The 27,895-nt window shown below is 36.1% G+C and overlaps 1 protein-coding gene across 5 annotated transcripts; it reads right to left on the reverse strand.

Moving 5' to 3' along the window:
• Window positions 1-5,707: 5,707 nt before the first annotated feature.
• RMND1 (required for meiotic nuclear division 1 homolog) lies at window positions 5,708-27,870 on the reverse strand. 5 transcript variants are annotated; one of them, XR_015732583.1, is made up of 12 exons: window positions 27,385-27,870; window positions 24,970-25,075; window positions 22,817-22,892; window positions 21,244-21,357; window positions 20,912-20,951; window positions 18,841-18,941; window positions 18,095-18,201; window positions 15,982-16,046; window positions 14,014-14,090; window positions 12,856-12,976; window positions 9,484-9,640; window positions 5,708-5,874 (listed from the first exon to the last, which is right to left on the reverse strand). XR_015732583.1 is itself a non-coding variant. In XM_034419029.3 (12 exons), the coding sequence occupies exons 1-12, from the start codon at window positions 27,856-27,858 to the stop codon at window positions 5,842-5,844; spliced, it is 1,431 nt and encodes a 476-aa protein (XP_034274920.2). In that variant the 5' UTR covers window positions 27,859-27,870; the 3' UTR covers window positions 5,708-5,841. The 5 variants fall into 5 exon arrangements, 3 of the variants coding, with proteins under 3 accessions (XP_034274920.2, XP_087743630.1, XP_087743637.1); XM_034419029.3 differs by having other exon boundaries at window positions 9,484-9,600; XR_015732584.1 differs by lacking the exon at window positions 21,244-21,357.
• Window positions 27,871-27,895: the final 25 nt, after the last annotated feature.

Raw genomic sequence — 27,895 nt, forward strand, 5'->3', positions numbered from 1 at the left:
GTGTTGGTACCAGTTATGGTCATTAAAGGAGGACTACCTATATACCTCCAGGTGGTGCATTGATGTATCATTTATATTGGTGATTCACTGAATGGCCTGGGTTCGTATAGTCCTCTGAGCTATAAACTGGCCCAACATTTTAGCTTAGTGTGCTGTGTAAAACCAGTGATCTGATGAAAACTCATAGCTTTGTTCCCTGCTTGTGAGCATTTAAGCATAAACTAATGCTTATGAACTGTTGATTTAGTATAGTAAATCTATTGCTATATTACTAGTAGAGGACTGCATTTTAAGTAAGATTAACATTTGTATGTAGCATTAAACTTTTAGGTTTGCATTAAAATTTAAATCTGCATTAACACTTAAATCTGAACAGTGATTTAAACTTTTCTAAACAGTACTGAGTCATAAAATATCTTCCCGGATAAGTTTTTTACCTATCAGGTATTATAATGTAACTTACAAATGTAAAAATAAATCAGTATCTGAATTGTCTTTTATTGTGTGATTTATTGTATCTGTTTTATCCAGGTTTTGTGGGGAGCCCTTGCTATACTAAACATATACTATCTTTTGTAAACCAGGGATTGGCAGAACAGATTAGTATTTGTTGATCAATGATTTCTGGCTCCTAATTGTTAAATACAAACAAATCCTATCAGCAAGTTAGGCTATTGAAGAAAAGGAAGTGGGAGGAAATATTTCTAGGCTGAAATGCATTAGGAGTGTCCTGTTCCTTAGTTCAAAGCTTGTCTATCTCAGTAATTGTTTACTCAGATGCTTGGTAAAGTGTTGGATTCCCTCCAATTAGCTGGGCAGTAAATAGTACAGTAGTTCATTTTTGAAGTGAAAGCTGCTTTCTAATAATGAGGTACAGTATACTAGTTGCAAAAACTGATCTCATTAATTTAAATAAGGTTTTTCCTGGATTTAGACCATTCTGAGAAATTATAAGCATTCAAATTTAATCTCATGTTTGCCTCTAATTATAATAGTATTTGCTTTTATTCTATTTGGACATAAATGTGCTGTCCCCATGTATTTTTTGCCCCTTTCCAAAAGTGCTAATTTGAAATAACCAAGTTTACATACATATTTGTTAATTATGTAAACTAGAGAAATTCATTTTTCAGGAAAGGTATTGGAAATTTTTCCAGTGCAGAATTGAATAGGTAAATGATATTAGTGTGCTTCATTTTGTTCATATATTCAGTATAAGTATCTAATATTCTTTAGTGCTTTTACTCTGAATAATAGAACATGCAATTTGAAGGGGACTGTGAAGATCTCCTTATCCAATTGCCTGCCTGGAGCATGGATCCATTACTGCAGCATCCTGACAGATGGCAACCCAGCTGCTGTTTAAGTATTTTTCCTGAAGATTGACCACCTCCCCAGATAGTCTTTTCCATTGTTTATTTTTATCAGGATTTTTTTCCGTTGCTGTCCAAAATTTATGGCCTTGTAATTTAACCCCATTGCTTCTTATCTTGTCTTCTGGAACAACTTTGGACAATACTGCCCCGAGTTTTGCATTATCACCCTTTATATACTTGGTATACTTGTGTCTTTTAACAGTCACAGGCTAAACATACGCAACACTTCCAATTGTTTCTAGCAACTTTTTCTTTCCAGGTCCATTATTTCTGAGCATTCCTCAGTTTGTTAGTATCCTTCCTAAAATGAGCAAAGAATTGAACGCCGTACATTAGCGGGAGTCTGATCCATGTTGCTGCTGCCTGTGATTCATTTTTTAGTTTTTGTCCATGTATCATGCGGTTCCGTATTTGGATTGTAATGCTTCAAGCATTTAAGATTCCACAACAGCAGTGTATGTACTGCTGTTCAGTATGGTTTTCCCCATCTCATGGCTTTACATTTGATTTTTCTACTTTGATTTCCTATAATCGAGATACAGGATTATGCATTTGCTGTTACAATTCATTTTGGCTGATACGTTCCATTGTTCCAGCTTTACAAAATCCTTTCGAATCTTGATGCTGTTCTGTATGGTGTTTACCAACCCCCAACTTTGTCATCTTCAAATTTGATAATCATTTTTAATGCCTCATGTTAAAACAGCACAGAGTTGAATAGAGCCTCATAATACGTCTTAACATGTCGTTTGCTGTTAGGTCACTGATGTACATTTATTGAATATAGTCCTCAATTTACAACAGTTCATTTAGTGACCATTCAAAGTTACAATGTACTGAAAAAAGTGACTTATGATGACGTTTTTCTCACTTAACTGTTGCAACATCCCAATGGTCACATGATCAACATTCAGATGCTTGACAACTGACTCATGATGGTTGCAGTATCGTGGAGTCATGCGATCATCTTTTGTGAGCTGACAAGTCAATGGGGAAGCCAGATTCACTTAACAACCATTTTACCAACTTAACTGCTGATTCATTTAACAATTATGGCAAGAAAGATCGTAAAATGGGGCAAACTCAATAAATGTCTCACTTGGCAACAGAAATTTTAGGCACAATTGTGGTTGTAAGTCAAGGACTTGACCTGAACAGTTCTCAACCAGTTCTGTATCCATGTAATATAGCATAGCATAGCCATCTTTAGACTCTCAAGAGGAATATTATTGATTTTCTGAATTAAACTTCATTATTTCCAGTGTATTCCTAAGGTCATACTGAAACACAGCTGAGTTATGGAGTCACAGTAAAGTTTGTGAAATGGGGTAGATGAGATCCTAAATAGGTATGTCACTACAAAACAACCGCTAATATTCGGAAATTGTAAAGAAAGGATAATACTTAGTTTCCAGTAGGGAAATGGAAGTAACTCTTCACTCCATTTTACATTTAAGATGAGTCAGTGATTTTCTCAAATACATTCCATACAAACTAGTAACCTTACTACTAATTTTCACAAACTAGATATATTAATTGTTGAACTGCCAGAGATAGATATTAGCCAGTCTGTGAGGCTTTGCTAATGTTCTGTCCAGCATTATGTGATACTTCTGAAAAAGATGATATTACTGTTATTTACGAATTGAAATATATTCTGAAACAACTTACTGTATTTATGAAGACTGCATTTTTCAGACTTGATTATTTAACCCAATTGCAGGATACTGTAGCAGAAACAAAGAGGCTTCTCTCTCTTCCTCATGCAATATTTAATGTTCATTGTTTCTTACCTTTGCAAAATTTGAATGCCAAATTGTTAATGAAATTGTATAAATACAGGTAGCCCTCGACTTGTGACCGCAATTGACCCCAACATTTCTATTGCTTAGTGAGGCATTTAAGTGAATTTTGTCCCATTTTATGACTTTTCTTACCATGGCTATTAAATGAATCTTGCTTCCCCATTAACTTTATCAGAAGGTCACAAAAAGTGATCACATGCCTCTGGGACACTGTACCTGCCATAAATATGAGTCAGTTGCCAACCACCTGAATTTTGTTCATGTGACTATGGAGATGCTGCAATGGTCATAAGTGTGAAAAATGGTTTTAAGTCACCTTTTTCAATGCTGTTGTAACTGGTCACTAAATGAACTGTTGTAAGTCGAGGACTATCTGTATACTAAAGCAATGGAAAAGGTTTGACACTACAATTTTGATAAGAACGATGTCTTGAATATCTGCTTCCCAGTTTTATATACTTTTATTTCATTTCAACTGTTTAAGTTTAAAGTGAGCTTAAAGGTTTGTGAACCCTTCTAAATTTAATATTTCTGCATAAATATGACCTCAGTTAAACAAATGAATCAAAAACATTAGACTTGTTCTAATGTTTGATCCCAAAATACTTATTTGTATATGAAAAAAGTGAACCTTTAATTTCAATAATTGGTGTTGCTGAATATTAGGTGCAATCACTGCTATTAAACATTTCTGATAACTTGATGAACCCTGCATGTTGGCTTGGAGGAATTTTAACTATTCTTCCTTATCAAACAGCTTCAACTCAAAAGATATTGGTGGGCTTCCCTGCTTGATGAACTGGTCTTTAGTTCTATAACTCTTACTGTGGGATTCTTCGTGACCTCCCAGAATATTACACGCTTGGCTGTTGGTGTGATCTTGGTTGGTCAAATTCTCCTGGGAAGGATAACAGAGGTGCTGAATTGCCTCCATTTGTACACAATCTACCTAACAGTGGACTCGTGGAATCCAAATTCTTTGGAAATAATTATGGTATGTAATCTTTTCCAGCCTGATGAGTATTAACTTTTTTGGAGGTCCCCAGAAATCTCTCTTGTTCAACTCATGACACACTTCATATACAGAGTGCCGAAAAGGAAGCGCGTGCTCGTCTGGGCTGCAACCTGGAAGAGGAGCTGCCCAGGGTGCATGCACCCCCGAAAATGAACTTCTGGTTTCCGGTGCGCACATGCGTGCCGGCCAGCTGGTTTTCGATGTGCACATGAAACTCTCTGCCGAAAAGGTTCGCCATCACTGTACTATGCTGTGAAGACAGACTGATAAGAATACCCAGAATTTTGTTAAGCAAGACCTTATCATCTCAATGATAGAAATATCTGATTTATTTCCCCTTCAAAGGAACTAATAATCCGAAAGGTTTGTATATTTTTGTCACACACATGTAGCTTTGGATCATGGTCAATACATGATCAAGTATATTGACAGCTTAATTGGATTCTCTAGTTTTAGGATGTGAATAGTATCACATTTTAGGTCATATTGATGTAAAAATATTAAAAACTGAAAAAGGTTCACAAATGTTTAAGCACCACTGTCTCAAGAATTGCAAGTATGCTATTACTGTATATAATGTGTGGTGTCATTGTTACTGAGGAGTGATAGAGAATTGATGCAAAGTTGAAAAAATTTATTCAAATAAAATGTACCTTCCTCACAAATGCTTTGGGCTTTTTATTTTAAAACGTGCACTGTATAAAAAACAAAATTATGAACAGAGGTATCGGTATATTTTTTGTTTTCCATCATAAAATTTCAGCAGTAGGTTCAATTACAACAATTCTTCCCATTTTCTGAAATTAAAGAGCAAACTTTTAAACTCTTATAAAAATGTTAAAATTTGACAACTGTATTCATGATACATTTTGGAATGTTACTTGAGAACCAGATTCTGGGTGTGAAGTTAAAGCTTTCATGAGTTTTCTGATGTATCTAGTCAAAAGATTTTGGATTTGAGAGACCTTAATCTTGCTTTAAAGAAATTAATGCATTTCTTACAATCATTTATTTTATTTCACAGTTTTTCAGTTGGTGTTCATACATCCATAATGGTTACTAAGGGAAATTTGTCTAAGGCAATACAGTCAAAGACATTGCTTTGATTAAACTTCTCTTGCTTCTTGAAGAAACATGTCTGAATTTATAAAATCTTCGTGATTAAGCAGTTCCAAAGACAGGTACTGTTTTAGCTGAAAACTTTTAATTTTAACTCTTCCGTCATAAATGAACAACATTAGGATTAGGTTTTCTATGCATTGGCTCCCCATATACTAAAAGGCATATTATATACATATTTTTCTTAATTCTATTGAATGTATTGTGAAAAAATGTACAGCTTATATACAGAAAACTGCTTAATGTCGTATATACTGTATATTCTTTTCCTGTAATGTAACAGATAATCTGCATTCATAAAATAGAAAACCAGCCTCATGTTTTTACACCATGAATTCCACGAAAACATAGTAACTGATGAAATATGAAATTAAATGCAGTGACTCCCAACATTTTGTAGCAAATGTCCATAAATTTATCGTGACATTTGCTCACTTTCCAAAATGGACAAAGTTGAAGTCCAATAAACCTGTTGCTCGGATAGCGACTAGTCTTGTAAAATGTCTGTTGCAATGTACTCCTGGTATTAGAAAAACACTCTTCCAAGTTCAAACATGACCTGCAACATAAAACAAAATTTTGCTAGCTTATATGCTTATTTGGCTGATTTCTATTTTTAGTGTTCGCACAAAGTGCTCCACGTCAAGGCATCAGGGATCAGTAACCTCCAAACCAGAAGCACAAGATTATTATTATTATTATTATTTTGGGGGGAGGGGCTGAGGGAAACCCCAAAACAGCAGAATGAATTCTACACAGTGGTCATGGAATGGGAACAAATGGGGAGGGGCTAAAGAAAAGAGAAGAATTGTAAAATGTGTGGAGACCTGAACAAAGAGTACACCGCATCACTGCTACACTTCTGCAAGTTTATTGAATTTAGATTTTTTCCCCCCAGTATTGTTTTGAAATCCAGCCCTTCCAAACTTTTTAACTATTTGGCACCTGTTAACTATGGCTCTATTAGGACAGGGCTATTTGATTTATAATAGTAACCAGGGAATTTATTATTAAATTTATGTCAGCCATCTCATGGTTTGAGGCAACTCTGATTGATTTTATAATAAAACAATGACAGATTTTAAGCGGAGCAGCAGTGGTGCCTTCTGTTACTGTATCAACCATTTCCAGCCTATGGCTTTTCCTTCAGAGTGCCTATGCCAGAAGAGAGGGAAGATCTCATCTCTGGTGGCAAGAAGTTCCAAAGTATGGGGGGTATGTGGCAAAAAAAGGATCATCTCCTGGACCCCGCCAGACAAATTCCTTGGCTGATGGGATCTGCAGTAGGCTCCTGCCAGGAGGAGGAGTGGGCTGATCCCATTGGGGAAAGATTTCTCAGATATCCTGGACCCATGCCATGCAGAGCTTTAAAGGCTTTAAATAACCAATATCTTGAATTGGACCTGGAAGCACATCAGCATCCAATGCAACTTGTGTTAACTCATGTTACATGTGCCACCTAGATGCTTCCAAAACTGCACTGCTACATTCTGGGCCAATTGTAGATTCCAAATATTCTTCAAAGATAGCCCCATGTACACTACATTGCAATAATCCAAATGAGAGATGACCAAGACACAAATGATTGAGGGCATGGCCTCACAATTCAGGAAAGGGCACAGTGCGCACACCACAGTTATGCAAAGGCTGTTCTAGCCACAACAGCCACCTGCTCTTTGAGCTAGAGTCCCAAGTACAGGAGAACTCCCGTGTTGCACACCAGATCTGTCTGGTAGTGCCACCTTCTCCAGAACAGATTTATTTGTTCTTCAGTAGCCACCTTTGCTTTGATGTCATTTGCTGCTAGGAAGGCCTAGATAGGCAAGATTTAGTTTTTCTATTACTCCCTTCTGTTTCTATCCACCTTGTCTGCCTGCATATGAACTACCGTATTTTTCGGTGTATAAGATGCACCTTTTTACCCCCAAAAAGGGGGTGAAAATCTGGGTGCATCTTATACGCCAAATGTAGCCCCGCCCACTCACTGGCCCCCACCCTTCGGCCATTTTCGGCCAGTTCCAGGCGGCAGGGATCTGAGTCGGGGCACAGCCTGAGGAACAACCCTCCCTCTTCGGGACAGGGGGGAATCTGCCCAGCAGCTTTGGGGAACAAGGCGGGTGCCACGATTTGCGGCTGGTCACCCCTCTGGCCGCGCTGACTTCACTCCCCAGCAATGTGAGGAGCCGCCGCCACCTAACCCTCTCTGCCCAGGAGCCAAACTGAGCTGAATGGGAGCCCTTAAAGGGAAATGTTCCTCCTTTCCAGCCATTGCTGCCCGGATTCCAAAATGCAAACCTCAAGAGTCGCGCTTCAGGTGGCGGCCAGTTCCCCTGCAATGTGCAGCGGGGAACTGGGAAGTGCTTTGGATTCGGGGAGGGGATCACGGGTCTGCCGCCTGAACCCACGATTCCCTTCCCGATTCCAAACATGGAGTGTGTGCAGAGACAAAAAAAAGTGCACCGTGTTTCAAGCGGCGGATCTGGCCAGGAGGAAAGAGAAGAGTCTGCTGAGAAGGAGGACGGGGGCGCGCGGCTCTGCAATGTGCAAAAAAACACTTTTAGGCATCAGCGCTACAATTTCATCCCCAAATCCAAAGCACTTCCCAATTCCCCGCTGCACATTGCAGGGGAACTGGCCGCCACCTGAAGCGCAACTCTTGAGGTTTGCATTTTGGAATCCGGGCAGCGATGGCTGGAAAGAAGGAATATTTCCCTTTAGGGGCTCCCATTCAGCTCGGCTTGGCTCCTGGGCGCAGAGAGGGTTAGGCAGCGGTGGTGGCAGCTCCTCACATTGCTGGGGAGTGAAGTCAGTGCGGCCAGAGGGGTGACCAGTCTCAAATCGTGGCACCCGCCTTGTTCCCCAAAGCTGCTAGGCAGATTCCCCCCCCCCTGTCCCGAAGAGGGAGGGTTGTTCCTCAGGCTGTGCTCTGTCCCTCCCCCCCCAGAGCATGCTAGGGGTCTCTTTGGGGGAAACCTCTCGCTTGCAGGAGGAAGAGCAGGGCGGCGCCATCTTAAATGCTGGTAGGCAGAGGTAAAATACTTTTTTCCTTGTTTTCCTCCCCCAAAATTAAGATGCGTCTTATACTCCGGTGCGTCTTATACACCGAAAAATACGGTAAGTTTTTGGGTAGTTATTCTTGCCTGTGTTCAGAAATTGTACTTGCTGAAAGCTTTAGTAATTAGTCTACTAGTTGAGTTTAGCATTGGGATAGGGATTTACAACTTTTTACCCCCCAGAGAGCAGCATTTAGCCTTTCCTTTCAGTTGTGGAGCCAGAAACAAAAGATAAATGTTATTTAATTAAACATAATTACTATGATTACTCCTCATGTATTCAATCCACTCTCGTCCTTTCCCTTTGCATTATATATTTGGAGAAACTCAAGGCCATTCCTATGATTTGGGGTACTGCAGCATGAGTAAACTTCATACCCTCTGGTATGGATACAACACTATCCAGAAAGGTTCTGTGAGCTTGGAGTGGTGACAGTGAGAATGATGTGGGATGATAATATACTTAAAATCTAGTTACCAATTCAATAGAGTGGATATTCAGCTATAAGCCTTGATCCTAATGCTTGCTTTCCACAATGTTGAGACAAAGACCTTTAGATAGTAAGAATTTCAAGACTGGAGGACAGAATTTCTAGGCCTTTGCTGAACAAGTAATATTTAATAAAGAATACATGACTCAAATGATAACAGAGGAGGAAGTTGCCATTGTATTTTTGATTGGGACTATTTTGCATCATTGAATTCTTAAACAGTACTTTTGGCAACACAAAGTGAAATAGGCAATAGAATATTTAATACATGTAAACAGCATGTAACATTAAATTACCATTAAATCTTTGTTCAGCCTACATACCTTGCACAACTCATGGAATATACAAAGTGATCAAACATGCACTGTAATGAATTTATAAGTTGGTCTGATTTATATGGCTATAAAATAAGGCTGTGAGTGTCTATTAAAGTAAAGTAGTATAGTAAAATTGACAAGCTATTGTACTATTCTGATTTCTCTATTTTTAAATAAATTTATGGAAACTATTTTAAAGTTATTTGGAAACTTGTCCCTTGTCTAAGGAAACTGAATTTTTAAATACTCTTCAGTGAACTTGTCAACATTCTGCATATGTTTTAGGAAACAATTTTAGTAAACCAACCTCTATTGTGATGAGTATTACTATCATCCATTCCAAGCGCAGAGCATGTTTTTCATTCAAATGATTTCTCATCAGATCTGTCAGTTCTGTGCACTGCTGCAGCTTTTCATTTACTACCTTCAGTAGTAAGGATAGAAAAGTTGATGTTTCAGAAAACCTTGAATAAACAATTTCTTAATATAAGTTACTTCCAGAGGTGAATTTATTGAAATCAAAAATATGGAGAATTACATCACGTTTGTATAAACTGAATACATTAGAGTAGCTAAGACTAAGCATTCAGAACAATTCTTAGTCTTGGGACATGTGACTTTTCAGCATTCACACAATAGATTGCAACATGTAAATCACTCCCATAATTCCAGGCTTTAATTTCCTTTCTCCACTTGCATGCATTTATAAAGTTAAATAGAAATATCCTTGTCTATTGAGTATTTCTTGTATCAAACTTAACGAAATATTTTGGTGTCAGCCCTCATCACAATTGCCCTCTGAAGCATTTAGCTAAATTGTGTAAGATACCTATCGTAGCCTAGTATACTTCACTAAATAATAATCAAGGTTTAAGTCTAGTTTAGCAAAACTCAGCTAACAATGCAATAAGGTTAAATATGCCCAAACCTTTAATAAAGTTAACAGCAGAGAATTTCAACATAAAATTAGAAGCAAATCCTGAAACAAAGCCGAATGTAAAACAGTTCAGTTTGGCAATGTGAATACATATCTATTTTTATATATTCACATAGATTGCCTAATTGCAGCATTTTACTCCTGAAAAGCCATAGCTGAAGATTCTCTATCATAGAACATAGGGGGGCAAAAAAGCTTCCTGTGCTCTTTTATTTGCTACCTGAAAAAAATTACTTAACTTAAAAAACAATTTTGAGATACATGGGGCACAAATGTGTCAAATTTCACTATGAAATTGTAGTTAAATGCTGCAGAATCTAAAGGTAACTTATATATCTATCGAAGTTAGTTTATGATTATTAAATTACTACTAATACTTATTCCATGCAGGCATTATGTATCTTGTGGGCCAGGCCATACTTGAATCTATACATAATGTGAATTCTATAAAAAAATCTATTTTTTTAAATCCATGGTTCCTCAAATGGAATTGTCAATTGCATCATATCTCATTGGACTGTGAAGATTCTGTGCATTACTTTAAAGACAGTAGTGAGGCCATTTTATTCCTGAATCCCTTTGTTCATACACAGGCAAAACACTGTCATGGAAGCAATCACATCTTAGAAAGCAAATCTATAATTTTTTTTACTTAATTTCATTTCAAACAACTGGGCTATATCAAGGGCATCCAAAAACTACCTGTTCAATCTGTTACTGAATTAAAACATATTTACATACTAACACTACCTATAATATAGTCCAGAAACCAGTAAGAATATGTGGAATCTAGAGAAAGTTTCATGAATATTGTTACAGATTGCTATCGCAGTGAGCTGGTTCATCCTAAATAATGATGCTCTGTAAAGCTAAACTGATCCCTGCTATACTACTATGCATCAAAAACATTTCAGAAACAATCAGATAATTACAACCATGTGGCATCACTGTAGTGCATAAATCAACTTAAGCCCTCCAAATCATGTTATGTAAACAAATAACTTAGTAGCCCAAGAAGAAAGAACAGGACTCATCTATAACAAGGCGTAAGAACTGTAAAAGCTAGTATGTAGGACAGACAGGCAGAAGATAGCAGAGCGCATCCATAAACATTATTTAGCAACTGAAAGATACAATGAAAACTCACAGCACATAGAAAGATTGAACTGTAATTTCAACTGGAAAACAGCATCCTAGACCCGTGATGGCGAACCTATGGCATGCGGAGCCATATCTGTGGGCACAAGAGCGTTGCCTTAGCTGAGTCTGCGCGGCGACCAGCTGATTTTTGGGTCTTCCAGTCCCACCAGAAGTCGGGAAACGCGCCGTTTCCGGCCTCCGGGGAGGTGGGAAAGGCTGTTTTTGCCCTCCCACTTCCCACCCAAGAAAGCCTCTGGAGCCTGGGGAGGGTAAAAAAACAGGTCTACTGGGCCCACCACTAACCTTTTTGGTGTTGCGTGCCAAAAGCAGGGGGAGGTTGTGTGTGCATGTGCGGGGGCATGGGGGAGGCATTGAATTATGGGTGTGGGCACACGCGCGCTCCCCTCCATGCGCTCCCCATGCTTTTGGCACGCGACAGCCAAAAGGTTAGCCATCACTGTCCTAGACCAAACTAAATCCAAAAAAACTATGGAATTCCTGGAAGCTTAGCTTTCAGACAAGTTCATCCATTAATAGACACATAGAGATAAACTGCATTTACACACCTTTCAAACGAGACAATTAAAAAAGCTAAGAAACAAAAAGACCAGAACACATTCTCTCCAGCAACCTACACCCAGTTAATCAGGGATTAATCAGGGTTAATCAGACAAAACAAGCAAACAGCAATACTCTAGTTAAGGAACTACCAAAGAAAACGTTACACTTCCACCAACACCAGGAAGGCAAGCTACTGTATATATAAAGAGAGGGCAAGCCCCACACTCAGCACTATTACTTTGTCAATAATGAAACATCTGCAAGCAAACAACCACGCTTAGACAGTACCAATGACTCCACAGTTAAACCCTGACCTACTTATGTTCTCTTCTATTGAAAAGTGAGTTTTATGGAAAGTAGTACTTTATGTTCATAAGTTCTTGATTTAATTTCTAAACATTTTTTTTGTTACCGTCTAATGATCATTTTTTTCTAGGGAACACCAAGATACACTTCTGCAATATCCCCATAGCAATATATTGTACATGTTTTAAGAAAAAACATTCAAGTAATTTTTAGAGTCAACCATTAATCATTAAAGTACTCTAGAAAAAGCAAAACAGCAGAGAATCTGTAAAAGCAGGCTTCTGTGTAAAACTGTACTTGCTAAATAGTTGGTGACAACTGTTCCTCCACCCGTCAGAATTACATGGATTTAAGAAAAAGGGTAAACTTGTCATAAAACCTCCCCGAAAGTTACAGAATGCATTGGTTATGTTTGTATAAAACAATAAAGCTAGAATCTGACTTATTCACAATAACATGTTGAAGCCCACTGCCTGATTGTGCCTAAAGCATTCCTCCTGGTAGTGGGAACAGCTATATAAAATCACAAGAAAGAAGCATCTCAGAACTAGCATTTTATGCAAATAAAAAATAATATTTATAAATTGTACATAAAAGAAAAAGTGCAACAGACAGAATAACAATGTTTGTCCAAAAACAATGTAGATAAAAACAGAAAAATAAGATTTGTTAAGAGAAGCAATTGTTTTTTTTAAAAAATCCTCTAAAGCTTAGATAAAAATAGTAAAATATTACCTTAACTCTGCGATCAATACTGAGAAACCGATGCATTTTATCATACAGTTGTTCAAGATGTTCTCTGTCCCAGTAGAAATCTGGGGTAATCAACAGATCAGAACTCAGATTTATATGATGCCTAAGGAAGAAAATTTCTTATTTAAAAACCAGGTAATGAATTGTATTTTGCATACTGCACTGTTATAAGTTGAGACAAACAAGTACTCTTTGGACAAACATCCTTCATGTAGCAAAAAACTTTGTTACATTCTCACAGCTATAGAACTTAAGAGTTAAGTTTTCAATCTCCAAATAAACATTCTATTCTTTTAGAACCTGATTAAAGCTTTATATACAACATGTTATCACTTTTTATTCTGATATTACTACTCCTGATAACTTGGGAAGAAAATACAATTTATCAACTTTACAATTTAACTGCATAAGCATAATCATTTCCAGTTTTTAATACATTTATATCATGAGTCACATCTCCACAAAACCCCTCGCATAGTGATTTTTGCATCATTTCATGGCGCATATTCTAATTATTCAAACATTCTTGACATTTCAATGGCATGTGACTTGGGCTTAGCTTAATGAGTCTTTCCATTGTATTTAAGACTATTTCCTATTCTTTAGGTTTTTGTTCCTTACAAGGGTTTGCATGTTCTCTCATAGAGAATTGAAGAGTAAATGTTACTTTTTGCTATAAACATAAAACAATTTAAAAGACTATGCTAGATTTATAGGTAGAAATATAAGAATCACTACAGAAAAAAACTACTGGTATTAAAAAAAAAACAATATACAATGGGATTAGTTTGAAGGAGGTTTATCTTTGTGCTGATAGTTAATACTACATAGTGGCACATAATAAAAAATAAGGACCTGGCTAATAAACCACATTTTAACCGGACAATAACAAGATGCTTATTTTTCTATTAAATATTACTTAGTTCTGTTAAAGGACAGAAGGACAATAGTCTAGATGCAGAAGAGAGAAATATAATTGTATCACTTTAGAAATATCACATATTTAAAAAGCGGATTATACATGGCAGTATATTCTATATATATATATGTGAATATTATCTTGTTGTTTTTTTTTGTTAAAGATTGCTTTTAAAACTGACTCTAAAATGTAATCTTTTTGCTTGTCTTTAATTCAGATACCTCAAGGCAAACAGTTCCCCAATTTTCTGCATAACATCAGCATGAGACAGTTTCAGTTTCTTTCTTAATTTAAGCATCTGTAAGAAGAGAGTAATAAACCAGTAAGAATATTGATGGTTTTTTAGATGTACAATATTACTCACCCCCGATGACAACTGCACTCTTCACTTGAACTGGCAGAAGCAATCCTGATGATAATAAAGATCTATCCTGAATTTCATATTAACTTTGGGAGATGGGATAGGCAGTCTTGCCATAGATGGTTTGTGATAACCCTATTGTCATGGCTGGAGAACTTCCTGACAAAATGTAGGTTTAAATTAAGATCTATCCTACAGGACAGAGAGATCAATTAAAATGATCCATTCACTTATGTTATCTGATGAATATCTCAGCATTCTACAAAAGTTTCCAGGAAACAAAGTGGATGAATCCTCAAGTAGCTATGCAACAAGCTTTTATAGTAACACAAATCTATAGTATTATCTATTTTGAAGAAATGTAAATATGGCTTGCAAATGGGGATAGAGTGAGTCAACAGCTGAGGGGGACTTTTCCAAATAAGCTTGTTTTGATTTTGTTTCAGGTAAAATGGGGCAGAGAGAAACTTTGACAGGCTTGCAAGATTCAGTCATTCTATCTATAATAATCACTGCTGTGCCTGTTTCTTGATCCTACTTGCCCTAAAGGGTTGACACTATCCTAATATATTCACTTAGTATCCTGCTGTGATGATTTGAATGGCACCTTAAGAACAGAATACTTCACACTAATGTAAACACATTGTTCCAGGTCCAAATTCCTTGTCTTCTCCAGTTTAATGGAATCCTTTTCAGCCTGAGAATGTAGACCACAAGGAAGTGGTGGTTCACCCTATTGTTCTCTTGATCCTTGACTATCATGGCTAATTAACCAACCAACCAAGAGAGAATTGTCCAGGTGGATAAATATTGAATGCATTTTATCCTAAATGGAACATCTCTGGTGCCCTTCAAAACTTTTGTAACACTTTCCCCCCAAAAGAAATCTTGCAGAGCACACAATGTAGAAGCACCCTTGAAAAAAGAATATTTTCCAAAACACATTGGTCTAAATCAAGCAGGTGGTGTAAATCTAGGAGGACTGGTTCACTGGTTCTGTCTGATGCAAACCAGCCCATGCAGAACCAAAGATGACAAATCCCCATGATTTATTCAAAGGAATTAGATATTCTCTTATCATGTTTTTATAAGACCCAATCTTCAATTCACGTCCTTACGTTTTGCTCTTCACTACTATCTGTGGAACACAATATTTTGCCATCTTCAACATACAACTGCTACACTGATTCTTTTTTCTTTTACTTTGAACATATCTAAACAGCTTTCTTTTTTTCTTAGTATAATATGCCAACCATTTTGAATTTAGCTTTCCTGGCACCTTGTCTAGAGTTCTGAGCATCTATACTTTTTATTGATGGCCTATTCCTCTTTCTAATCCTATATTTAACCCTGTTACAGATATCCATTTTCTAACAAAAGGATCACTTTAGCATATTCTATCATTTTCAAAGTGAGTAAGAAACAATTCTAAGTTTAACTGTGAGAAGTTAATTTTTTATATTTCAAATTTGCATGCAGGTTTTTCTTCTTGGCATCCTATATATTGAAGTTTATTGACATGAGCATTCATAATAAACATGTCAATCTACATTCAAGCAAAGAGTTTCCCACAACAAACATAAAATGGGCATAATTAAAACAACAGGGTTTTCCCTTTAGACACATGAGTTTAATTAAGCATTTTGTAAAGTCAAATTTAATACAGAGTTTCACTTAAATTTTGATCTGGCAAACAAATCTCAATTTGTTTCTTCTGCCCAAGAACAGATGGTAAATACAACAATCCAAATTCATTCATCTATGGTGTTAAAAATCTGCAAATTTCCCATACTTAATTTTATGGAAGAATGAAAAAAATAGTAAGTACCTCAGGTATTGATTGAATAGATTCTACAAAATTATCCAATGATGCTTCCCAAATGGCCAGTTTTACTACATTAGAGAAAAGCATAAAAATGTATTATTCACTTCCAAGTTTTATCACAAAATAAAATATTTAAATTTTTACTGTCCAATGCTTGACAAATAACGTTGATATGCTGATTATTGCTTTTAGACTTACAAATTTCTGATTTTAACTGAGGGACAGGAATTTGTCTTCTGTTAACCTGGTATGTTCTTTTTGACATAGTGTAATATAAAAACCCAGCTTGCACGATATAATATAATTTGCAAATCAAGTCAAAATTGTTTTTTCAAGTATTTTTTTAAAATTCTGGCCTAGTGTTTTATATGAACCATGTTACCATTTTATATGAACCTACCAATTATTTCTCTGCTCTAAGTAGCAACTAAGATGGTTAAAGGCCTAGAGACAAAAACATGAGAGGAATGGTTGCAGGAATTGGGTATGGCTAGTCTAGAGAAAAGAAGGACTAGGGATGACATAACAGCAGTATTCCAATATTTGAGGGGCTGCCACAAAGGAGGGGTCAACTTGTTTTCCAAAAGGCAAGACTAGAAACAGTGGATGGAAGCTAATGAAGGAGAGAAGCAACCTGGAATTAAGGAGAAACTTCCTAACAGTGAGGACAATTAACCAGTGGAACAGCTTTGCCTTCAGAAGTTGTAGATGCTTCATCACTGGAGGTTTCTAAGAAAAGACTGTAAAGCCACCTGTCTGACATGATTATAAAGTCTCCTGCTTGAGCAGGGGTTGGATTAGAAGACCTCCAAGGTCCCTTCCAGCTCTATTCTGATTGATAATAGTTTTCCTACTAAAAGGTAAAGGTAAAATTTCTGCTGCCCCTATTCAAAATAAAATACTCTATTCCCAATTCACATAAGATTCAATCATAAACCTCCCATTTCATGCCTCTTTCAGCCCAAAGGGAAACATTACTTTTATGATATTATTTTCTACAAAGTAGGAATGCTTAAATTTTATGCAGTCTACTAAAGGTAATACACATTGTTTCTTCTGTTTCTCAGAAGTGGTTTGACATTGCCTCCTTACTAGGGCTGAGAGAAAGTGACTATCCCAAGGTCACCCAACTGACTTTGTGCCTAAAGCAGGACTAGAATTAACAGTACTAGCCTGATGCTTTACCCTCTTCATAAAACTAGCTCTCAAAGGTAGTATTAAGGGTCAAAGGTCTACAGTGAAGCATAAATTATTTGCAATGGCATAATCTATGTACTACCAAAATTTTTGTCTATCAAGATTCTCAGTCATCCAGTTGTATCAAAAGTGTTATTTTTGAAAAGCACAGCTGCCTTTTCAAAAATAAAAATCACTTTTTATATTAAAACTTTTGTTATCATGACTTTGAACTAGGCAAAACACTGTTCATAGAGTAACAAATTTTGAACCAAGGTCCCTCAAATGAGTTAACCTAGAGTGAGTCCCCAAAATCTGGCATCATGATTCCTTGAGGAAATGAAATCTGGAAAAGTTGTTGCTGCTTCAGTGTTATTGGCTGCTATTGCAGTTACATGATTTTTAGTTTGTGACAGTTTGCCAGTTAGTCTCACAATCCCTTGCTCCCTCTCCCACTCAGCAACAGCCACTTACCTGCCTATTGGAGGGGGAAAGGGGAAGAGAGAAAGGAAGGGAATGGAGATTTCGGATGTTCCCTGCCAAATTTTCACAAGGGAACACAACGGGGAAGCCGGCAGGAAATTGAAAGTTGCTCCTGCTCCCATTGTTTTTTGGTCCACTCTTGGTCATTTGTTTTCCCTGTTTAGGTAAGAAAATATCTTTGAAACAATGACCCAACAGGGCACAGGTTGTCTGGTTCCTTCCTTCCTTCCTTCCCTTCCCTTCCCTTCATTTTCTTTCTCTCTTTTTCAGTCAGTATGCAAGAGAAAGTGCTGTGAGACTGAGCAAATTCTTCAAAATAGTTGTAGCTATAGATGTTTCATGCAGAGTATTTTTTGAGTGTCTTATACATTATAAATGCATTCATGAACTCCATTTCCTCCCAGATTTCAAGTAATAATACAGATCATTAAATGAAATTATACGATGGACAGCTTACCAGAAAGGCAGAGAGCATTGGAAAAAGCAAACTTCTCTAAAATGAAATCGTCCATTTCTAATTCTGAATTTATCAAGATTTCTCCTCTATGAAGTTTTGACTGCCCTCTGCGAAAAAGATATGAATAGATTACATTAGGTTCAAGCAATTTACTACTCCCCCATCAGTTTCAGCCAGCATTACCATTGGTCTAATAGTGAATCAAATGAGTATTAGAAGAACTGGTAGGTCTGTGTAATAAAACATGAGCAGGTATCCTTCAGTCTGTTCATAAGAATACCAAAAAAATAAAATTTAGGAGTAGTTGACCTAACATGGGTCTTATTCCACAACTTACAACTACAATCGGGATCAGAATCTCAGTCATTGAGTGAAGCGGTCATTAAGTGAGATGTCCATGTAACTGCTTCACTTAATAACTGCAACCTGGCATTCCCAATTCCAGTTGTTAAATGATTGCCTGGGTCATTGAGCAGATGGAGTGAAAGAGCTGACTGTGCGATGGAATGTGCAGCTGGAGAAGGAGGTGGAGGGAATGTCAGCAACAGCTTCCCCAAAACATCACTTGTTTCTTGTTTTATAGTGGAATATTTTTTATGAAGAAGTTTATGAAATACCTAGATGCTATGATACAACTTGTATCTAAATATATGTTCCAGAAATAATTAATTTGTCAAAATTTCTACCCTTATTAGCCTGTGGCTTAAATGGAAAACTCCGTGAGTTTATGATATTCACATACTTACTCTCCTCTTCTATAGCTGATCTCTTCATTTTCCCAATGAACTAGCGCAATTTCATAAGGCTGGACCTCATGTTTTTCCAGCTTTCGAAAAATATTCTTTATCTGGGAAACAGATTGTAAATTAAAGCTGCTAGCAAGTTCTGAAGATGTGTAAGATATATTTAAACTATTGACCAAAGTGCCCTCACTCTCTTGTGAGAAGAAAATTGTGTCAACAAGAAATAAAAAGGAAAACAAAATAATTCCATATTCCAATCTTTTCCTCATAAGTATTTGCACAAGATAGAGAAATGTTTACAAGGAAAAATTGGCTAGTGGTTGTAAATTTGTGCCCATAAACACCCTCATGCATTTATATGTTTATAACCCAGGTTATAAGAGTTGTGGTGGCACAGTGGTTAGAATGCAGTATTGAAGGCTAATTCTGCTGTTTGCCAGGCTGCTTGCCTTGATCGACTCAAGGTTGACTCAAACTTCCATCCTTCCAAGGTCGGTAAAATGAGGATCCAGATGGTTGGGGGCAATATGCTGACTCTGTAAAACGCTTAGAGAGGACTGTAAAGCACTATGAAGTGGTATATAAGTCTATTGCTAGTGCTACCATATTAAAATTAGAAAGCAGCCTTATTATTTTAGAAAAAAATAAGAATTTGTTAAAGAAAATTAGCAAAATCACAAAAATTAAAAAGAACCTTTCTTTCTAGGTATTTTCTTCCTACAAATGCTATCTTATCCAACATTCATGTTACTTTGATGAAGGCTAATTTGGAAATCCTTCTTTCTCAAAACAATGCAAGTTTCCTTCTAGAATCTGGCTGTACTTTTGCATTTCCATAACTCACTCTATATACCATTCCTGATTATTTTACCATGATGAATATCAAAAAAGTCTTTACTATATTCTCAAAAAAAAATCTGCAGCTAGATATAAAACCACTGTGAAATAGTTGGGAAATTATGTAATTTGAATCCTTTGGAAGACATGGCATCACAAAAGAACAATACTAATAAAGCAGATTGGAAAGTTAAATATAAAATTAATAACACTTGCTAAATGTTTTGAGGAGATAGCATTTCAACATACAAGAAAAAGATGGGGGTAAATCACAAAAACCTAACAATAAATAAAATCCAAAATCAAATATGAACTATTAATCTATATGAGAAATCTGTATCTTCTTTTCTTCCCTTTGTTGTTACGCTGAATATAACTAAGACTTTCCTCCTTTATGTGTTGTTACAAGTTCTGTGCCAACATACTGATTGGATTAATCCTTATTTTTTCATTTGACCCTAACTGTGAGACCCCTGAGTCAGATAGTTTCTTTTGACAGAATACAATCTGCTCTTAGGTTAATAAATCCATTTCTCTTTTTTCATTAGAAAGCAGATTGAAATAGACAGGTATGTCAGAACTACTAATCGTTAGCAAGGAGAAAACTGTCTTTCATTTTAGATGTCATCTTAGTATTTACATGGTTCTACAAGGATATTGTTTAGAAATATGCTAACTCAGACTTTTCAAATGGGTCTTAGTATGTTAATGTTACAGTGATTAACTATATAACAGTTAATTTCATATGGTCTGAATAAGAGTAACTTTAGTTAACAGACTAGGTCTTGTTATTCACCTGTTTCCTTCTGAATTAGAATAAAGGTTCCAAAAAAAGTAGGACAATTTCACTTTACTTAAATCATCAAATTTTTCTGATTTGATTGTGTTCAGAGCTAATTTGCTCTTTTATTTCACTCTCTGGAAGGCTGTAAAGTTCTTTCACTTTAACAAGCCATATGGCATTTCCTATAGCTGGATGCTCTTCCAGCAGGTGCAATTATATCTTCTGTTTCTCAATGTATTCAAGGAAGGAGATGCCATTTTTTAAAATATTTGTATCATACTACAGCATTCTAAAAATAAAACTAAAGTCCAAGAAAACAGGTTATGTCAGACATATTATAGTTAACCCTTATTCCATTTCAGAAGGTAATTTATAAGTAATTTATTAATATGTTAATTACCCTCATTCATACACCAAAAATAGTTTACCTCCAGAAACCTGCCTTCCACTTACTGTTTTTTCTTCAACATTCCAAAACACAACAGACCCTTCCCTATAAGAAAAAAAAAAATACAAATTAATGTTAAACTAATGGGTTGTATTTTAAGTTTCAAAAATGCAATTCCTAGAAAGAAGCCAGTACCCTATTATTACAGTATACAGTATAGGGGGCGATACAAAGAATTTTAGTGATACCAAGAGTCTTAAAGATTAATATTCAACTGAAATAAGAACCTTTCTTGCTGGGACAAATAGACAACTGGAAAAAAGTTATGGAAGATTATTTTTGTATGTGATAATCCACAAGATTATTATATGCCCAAAGTCGAAGGACTCTGAATTACCTACAATGAAGGAATGTTGGTGAAGATGACAGAATTTGAAGAGGGCAAAATTGATTTGTTTGGTTAGGGTTAACCATATTTGTTAGCGACTGGAAACCCCTTATGGACTTTTTGCTGAAAATAGAAAAAAAATGATATTATGATTAATGGGTTTGATGATTAGAAAGAATAGAATATGGGAAGAAGGAAGCCACAATATAAACATAATGTGAATAAAATATAAATGCATTTATAACTGCTGTAAACAAGATTAGAAGCCATTTCTTTATGTACATATTTTTCCTGTCTTATCTACATTTGTCCTTGCTCTTCTTTTTCTTAGTTCTTAGTTAATTCTGCCTAGCAGAAATGAAATTTCTGAGGATGACACAGAAATGAAACAGCAACCTTTTTTCTGGCTATGGATACTTGTTTCATTTTTGTCTTAGTTTCTGCACTACACTTAATTCTTAATTTATGACCACAACTGAGACCAAAATTTCCATTGCCAAGGAAGTCAGCTAAGTGGGTTTTGCCCCATTTTACAATTGTTTTTGCCACAATTGTTAAGTGAATAATTGCAGTTAACTGAACATTGCAGACATTAAGCAAATCTGGCTTCCCCCATTGATTTTCTTGTCAGAAGCCAGCTAAGGTGGTTACAAATGGCAATCACCAGGACAGTGCAACTATCATAAATACATGTCAGTTGCCAAGTGCCCGAATTTGATCACATGACCATGGAAATGCTGCAGCAATCATAAGTGTGAAAACTGGCAATAAGTTACCTTTTTCAGTGCCATTGTAATTTCAAATGACCACTAAATGAAATGGTTGTGAGGACCACTTGTAGTTATTGGTAGGTTTCTTGACTCAATTCCAAGTATTGGAAGAGCCATGGTGGTTAGAATGCAGTACTGCAGGCTAACTCACTGCTCATTCCCGGAGTTCAATTCTGAATGGCTCAAGGTTGACTCAGCCTTCCATCCTTCCGAGGCCGGTAAAATGAGAACCCAGGGGGTTGGGGGCAATATGCTGACTCTATGAAGCGGTCTATGAAGTCTAAGTGCTGTTGCTATTGGTCATTACCCTTAAAGCCCTAAAGAACATGGCATCAAGATTCATCAGGGACCAACTTACCAAACAAGATTCTGCCTGTTTGATCCAAATACTAAAAGTGGGCTTGCTGGAAGCCCTACCTCCACCTGAAGTAGGAGAGGTATGGGTTAGAAGGCAGGTATTCTCAATAAAAGCCGCCATAGAAGTTTTCAAATCTATTTAGCACCAAATTTCCTTATGTTTTGGAAAGCTCTGAAAACGATTTCCATTTAATAATATTTGATTCATAGAATAAAACTGTGGCCAATCATTTGATTGTTTTGTTCCTTATAATATTTTTGTATGTTTTAATAAGCTTGATCTTTTCTCCTTATAAATGCCCTAAGGCTGCTTGATTGGGGAGTTCTACAAATATTGTACATAAATAATCATCACTAAAATTCTGAATGATACTGAAGAAATAAATCTGTAATTTTCCTTTAGGTGGGAATGAAAAATTTAGCTCACATATGTCATATTATTGGTCTTTACTTACTTGAAGAAAAATATGATCCCCAAATCATGATCTTTGGCTGTCTTTTCTGTGCCAACCACCAAAACATTTGCTGCATCTAGTTTTCAAAAAATCTTATGTGAAATTATATTATAAAAAATAGAAACAATCACATTTAGCATGCACCTTATGTCACTATGCAAGACAATCTTTTACTAAGTATGTCTCTTTCAAATCTAACTGCTCTCCTGGTTACTTCATCAATTAGTCTATGCTCCCCCCCCCGGCATTCTTCTAGAATATTTTATTTTCCCATCTATCTTATGGCCCTCATATTCATTGTAGGATTCCATCGAAATATTAAATTGGACAATCCAGTTTGCTTTCTGAATTGAGACAATATTAATTAAAAGCTGCTAACTGGTAAGGTTCTGTGAGGTTTACAAGTTATAAATTTGAACAAAATTGTGCTGTGTGTCACATGTGGTGCAAGCATATATCTAACAGAGCACTCTGACAATTCCAGTAGTTTCTCAGCAACAGACTATCAGAATAGAAATGAAGACAGAGAGACATTTGCAATTCCCATAATCTAAATTAAGCTACAAGCTTAACATCAGCCGTGGTAGTGCAGTGGTTAGAATGCAATATTGCAGGTTATCTGCCCACAGCCAGGACTTTGATCCAGACCAGCTCAAGATTGATTCAGCCTTCCATCCTTCTGAGGTTGGTAAAATGAGGACTCAGATTGCTGGGGGCAAAATGCTGATTCTGTAAACTGCTTAGAGAGTGCTATAGAGTGGTATATAAGTCTAAGTGCTATTGTTATAGCATGATCATTTATAATAAAACTGAATTAATTATTATTATTAATAATTATTATTATTAATAATAATAATATTAATATTAATTATTATTAATTAATTATTAATCTTCCAGCATTAATATGATAACACAAAGCTAATTAGTTATTCAAATTATCACTTCTCACATTTTTAAAATCAAACTTTATTTTTTACTACTGCTGGCAGAAATAGTTTATCTCCAATTCTTTATAGCCCTATTATTCACCTATCAGGTCTGTTCACTCTTCCCATCTCTAAAATTTGAATGAATCAGATTTCATAGATTTGGCAACCTCAAGATTGTCTTTAGGTATTACATAGTAATACAGACTATCACCTGAAAAGGAATGTTTAAGGCAATAGTGTGATTTTCTTTGCAGTAAAAATCATTAGGAATTGTCAAATTGCACAATTAAAGATTTTCATGTATTACTGATATTACTTATATGCAGTAAATTATTATTTCATTTCATTATTTCAGTGTTGTGTTGTCCTGTATTAGCTCCTTTCCTAGTTTATTCATTAACCCAAAAGCATTAATGCATGCTTGACATTTAATAGAATTACTTTATAATGTGCGACTGCCACATTATATCCTTAAAACAGTTTTCATTAAACTCTGTGTGCTTTTTAGTTCCTTAAAAGAGCCCTGATTTGGGAAGGAAAATTGACTTGAAAACAGACCATCCACAAACACTTATGTAGATGTACTTTTACACCAATTACCGTATTTTTCGCACTATAAGACGCACTTCTCCCCCCCCCAAAAAAGTGGTGGAAACATCTGTGCATCTTATAAGGCAAATATTCCGGGGTGGGGGTGGGGATGGTTGATGTGGTGGGGAGCGCAGTCACCTAGAACAGCTGATCAGCAGTATTCCAGGAGGCTGATCCAATCACCAATCAGCTGCTTGGCAACAAAGGTTTCAGTGTTCCCCAGTGGCAGCAGCAGCTCAGCTCCGTTGACCGGTGGTGGGCTCAACGGAGCAGAGCCCTCATGAGCCAGGTGCTGGGGCTGTGATAACATGCTGAAGCTGACCAGGCTGTTTGCTGCTAGGATGCTAGCCAGATGAATACCGGATCGATGCTGGGAGGCAGAGGCAGATTTTTTTTTCTTGTTTTCCTCCTCTAAATCTAATGAGTCTTATGGTCCGCTGCGTCTTATAGTGCGAAAATTACGGTATTCACTTCATTTCTTTGAAGTAAATGTTAGCATCTAGGCCACATTACAGCACATACTTAAGTATCAAGCAACATTTCTATAAAGCGAAACCTGTTTGATGATGTATATCTGAAAAAGCATCAGTAAACAATAAATGATCTACTTGAAATAACTGTTCAGAGCTCTACCTCTAGGTAATGTGATTTCAACATATCCAGATGAGACCAGGTCAAGGCATAGATTACCAAGATGATAGGCATCTGCTGTTGCAAAGGCTATACATTGCATCACATCCTATGCCAAAAAGAACAGAATTTCCTTTAGAAAACACTTAGTTGTCTCACTCACTAGAACTGCTACACTAAAGAGTGTTTGTTACACAAACTCATTGCTAGCATTTGGCCACTAGATGGCTAAATTTCTGCATAGAACCATAGTTGTTGTTTTTCAAAAGTCTTACACTTAAAAAGTTTCAAATTTGCATCACTGATATATGGATAGACAAATATCTCCTCTGGATCTACTGAGCAACTTCAATTATGTTCTTTGGAAGATTATGATTTAGAGAAAGGTACAAGTTTATATATTCATTACAAGTTTCACACTACACTATCAATTCTGGCAAATATAATTTGGCTAACTGCTTTGAGTTTAGCTCCAACATCTGCCGTTGATGTTAAGATATTTTGGTAAAGGCCAATAAGATGTGATCCTGTATGGCCTCTTATTCCCTAAACCCGGGTCCCCAACCATGGTCTGCAGCTCGGACCTGGTCTGAAACTGTTGGGAACCATGCTGTGCAAGCAATGGGTGCATGTGCAAGCAGTTCCCATTTGTGCAAATAGTGGGTACACATGCAAAACCATCCCCACCCACCCACTGCTGCTGTTCTATGGAGCCGGAAAGGTTGGGAATCACTGCCCTAAAAGATAAGATGAAAGACTCATGTTCGAAAAGAGGTTATTTCTTATTTCACATAATAAGACATTGAATTTTGTATTCACCAAAGATTTTTAAATATCTCCCTATAGTGAGATCTTAGATCCTAACCTTTGCAAAAATAAGATTTTCCCCGACACTCTGATTTCCAGCAGGTGGTGCTCCTCTTCAGTAAAAAGAACAAATTTATGTTTCAAATTGCAAATGTTTAATTTAAGTCAATGGTCTCATCTGGCAAAAGACTTCCATGTTGCAGGTTTTACTCAAAATAACTTAATTCTTTCAACCCTGAAATCTGTATTATCATTAGGAAGGGAACCCCATAACAAAATTATACTTACAAAAGCTCTTCCCCCTAAGTTTCAGTGTTCCCTAAATGCAGTGTATCTTCTTTATTAGCATTAGGATCATTAATCATGCAGAGTAATTTAGAAATAGTTTTCCATGTCACAATTACGAAAGTATCCCCTCAATAATTACATTCTTAATATGAGATTGTATTATAAATATAAATAGCAGCAATCCATTGGATAGAGTTATATTAGTTATTCCAAAGTTATTGGCATAACATACCCTATAATATACAGATTATTTAACCTTAAAGGAATAGAGAATGGAAAAGCTTTCAGTGTTAAAATCTTTTCACTTATAGTACAGAAGTCTTCAACTCTATATATAAATATAAATGGATTGTTTGTATTAGTCTAGAATTTTCTTCAAATTTTTCTTGTAAGAATAATTCAAGTATATCTAAGATATAATATTTTTACTAATATATAACTGCCTTTTAACTCAATGACAACTTTAAAAACATTGTTCTGGGAATTATCAGTCATATTACAGTACTTTTAGTGCATTATACAGTTCAGTTACCCTTACAATAATTCTTTCATCAACGAAGAATAAAAAGATTCTGAAAAAGCTCCTAAAACAGACAAAAACACACAATTCAATTTAATCATTATTTTGCAATTATTAACATAAAGAATTAGGAAAATTAGATCCTTTTCCTAAATATCTCCTAAATTTTTGGAACATTGCTAATGAAGCACGTACTTATAAATTCACTATTAGCTCTATTTATAGTTTTCCACTGCAAATCTAATAATCTTCATTACGACCATAGTCTAGTATAGCTCATTGCATTTATTCAAATCCTCATCTCAAATTTTGTCTAAGAATTCTCCTTCTGTTCAGAAATAACAAATGATCTGAACTTTCTCCATCAAAAAATAAAACAGAAATAATAGCACGGAGAGCCAATTTAGTGTAGTTTAGATTAAGGCACTTGGCTAGAAACTGGGACTATCAGTTCTAGTCCCACCTTTAGGTGACCTTGATTGATTCTCTCACTTTCAGCCCTAGAAAGGAGGCAATGGCAAACCACTGAAATCTGCCAAGAAAACTACAGGGACTTGTCCAGGCAGCCCCCAGGTATCAACATTGTCTCAAAAGACACACACACACAAAAACCAACCAAACAAAAAATCTAGCATGAGGCAAAAGGAATTTATCAAAAAGGAATCAAGCCTCATCACTGTGACAAAAACAACAGCATCTTTTAGTAGCTCAAAGCAAAACGTATTCAGTACGGTATAAAAACTTGTGGATTACAGAGTATTTCATTAGATGCATGAAATGTTGTCATCCTGAGTTCAGATTACCTTAGCTTCAGATGGTAGTGGCAGATTAATTCTTGATGGCTGCTTGGTCCTTGATGCTTTTGGTAGACGCTTAACTGGTACAATATCTTGATTTGGTTGAAGTTTACTAGGCGATAAAACTGAATAATGTCTATTGGGTATTCCAGTAAGTATTCTTATATGTTTTAATTTCTGCTTAAAAATTGAAGCTTTAAGAGGATGAAGTTCTCTGGATGAAAGACAAGCATCCATAGTTAAGTAATTGATAATTTTTGCTGTAGCACCAATAGTAATTTGTGGACTGAACCAGTTTGAATTGTTCATGCAATTGCTAGTAAAATTAGAAGGAGTTGCCTCTGGGATGCAGAGCCTGAGATATCTATTTACTGATAGCAAGTTGTTGCTTGATGCTAAATATCCATATGTAGGGAAGTATCGGCACTGACTTATTGTATATGAAGATCTAGCCAGGAATCCCAATAGTTTCATTGCCATCTTTTCATTGAGACCTAAATAAGAGAATTACAGAAAA

The sequence above is a fragment of the Pantherophis guttatus genome, chromosome 1 (assembly GCF_059756535.1).
Source record: "Pantherophis guttatus breed Tessera chromosome 1, ASM5975653v1, whole genome shotgun sequence".
Taxonomy (NCBI): domain Eukaryota; kingdom Metazoa; phylum Chordata; class Lepidosauria; order Squamata; family Colubridae; genus Pantherophis; species Pantherophis guttatus.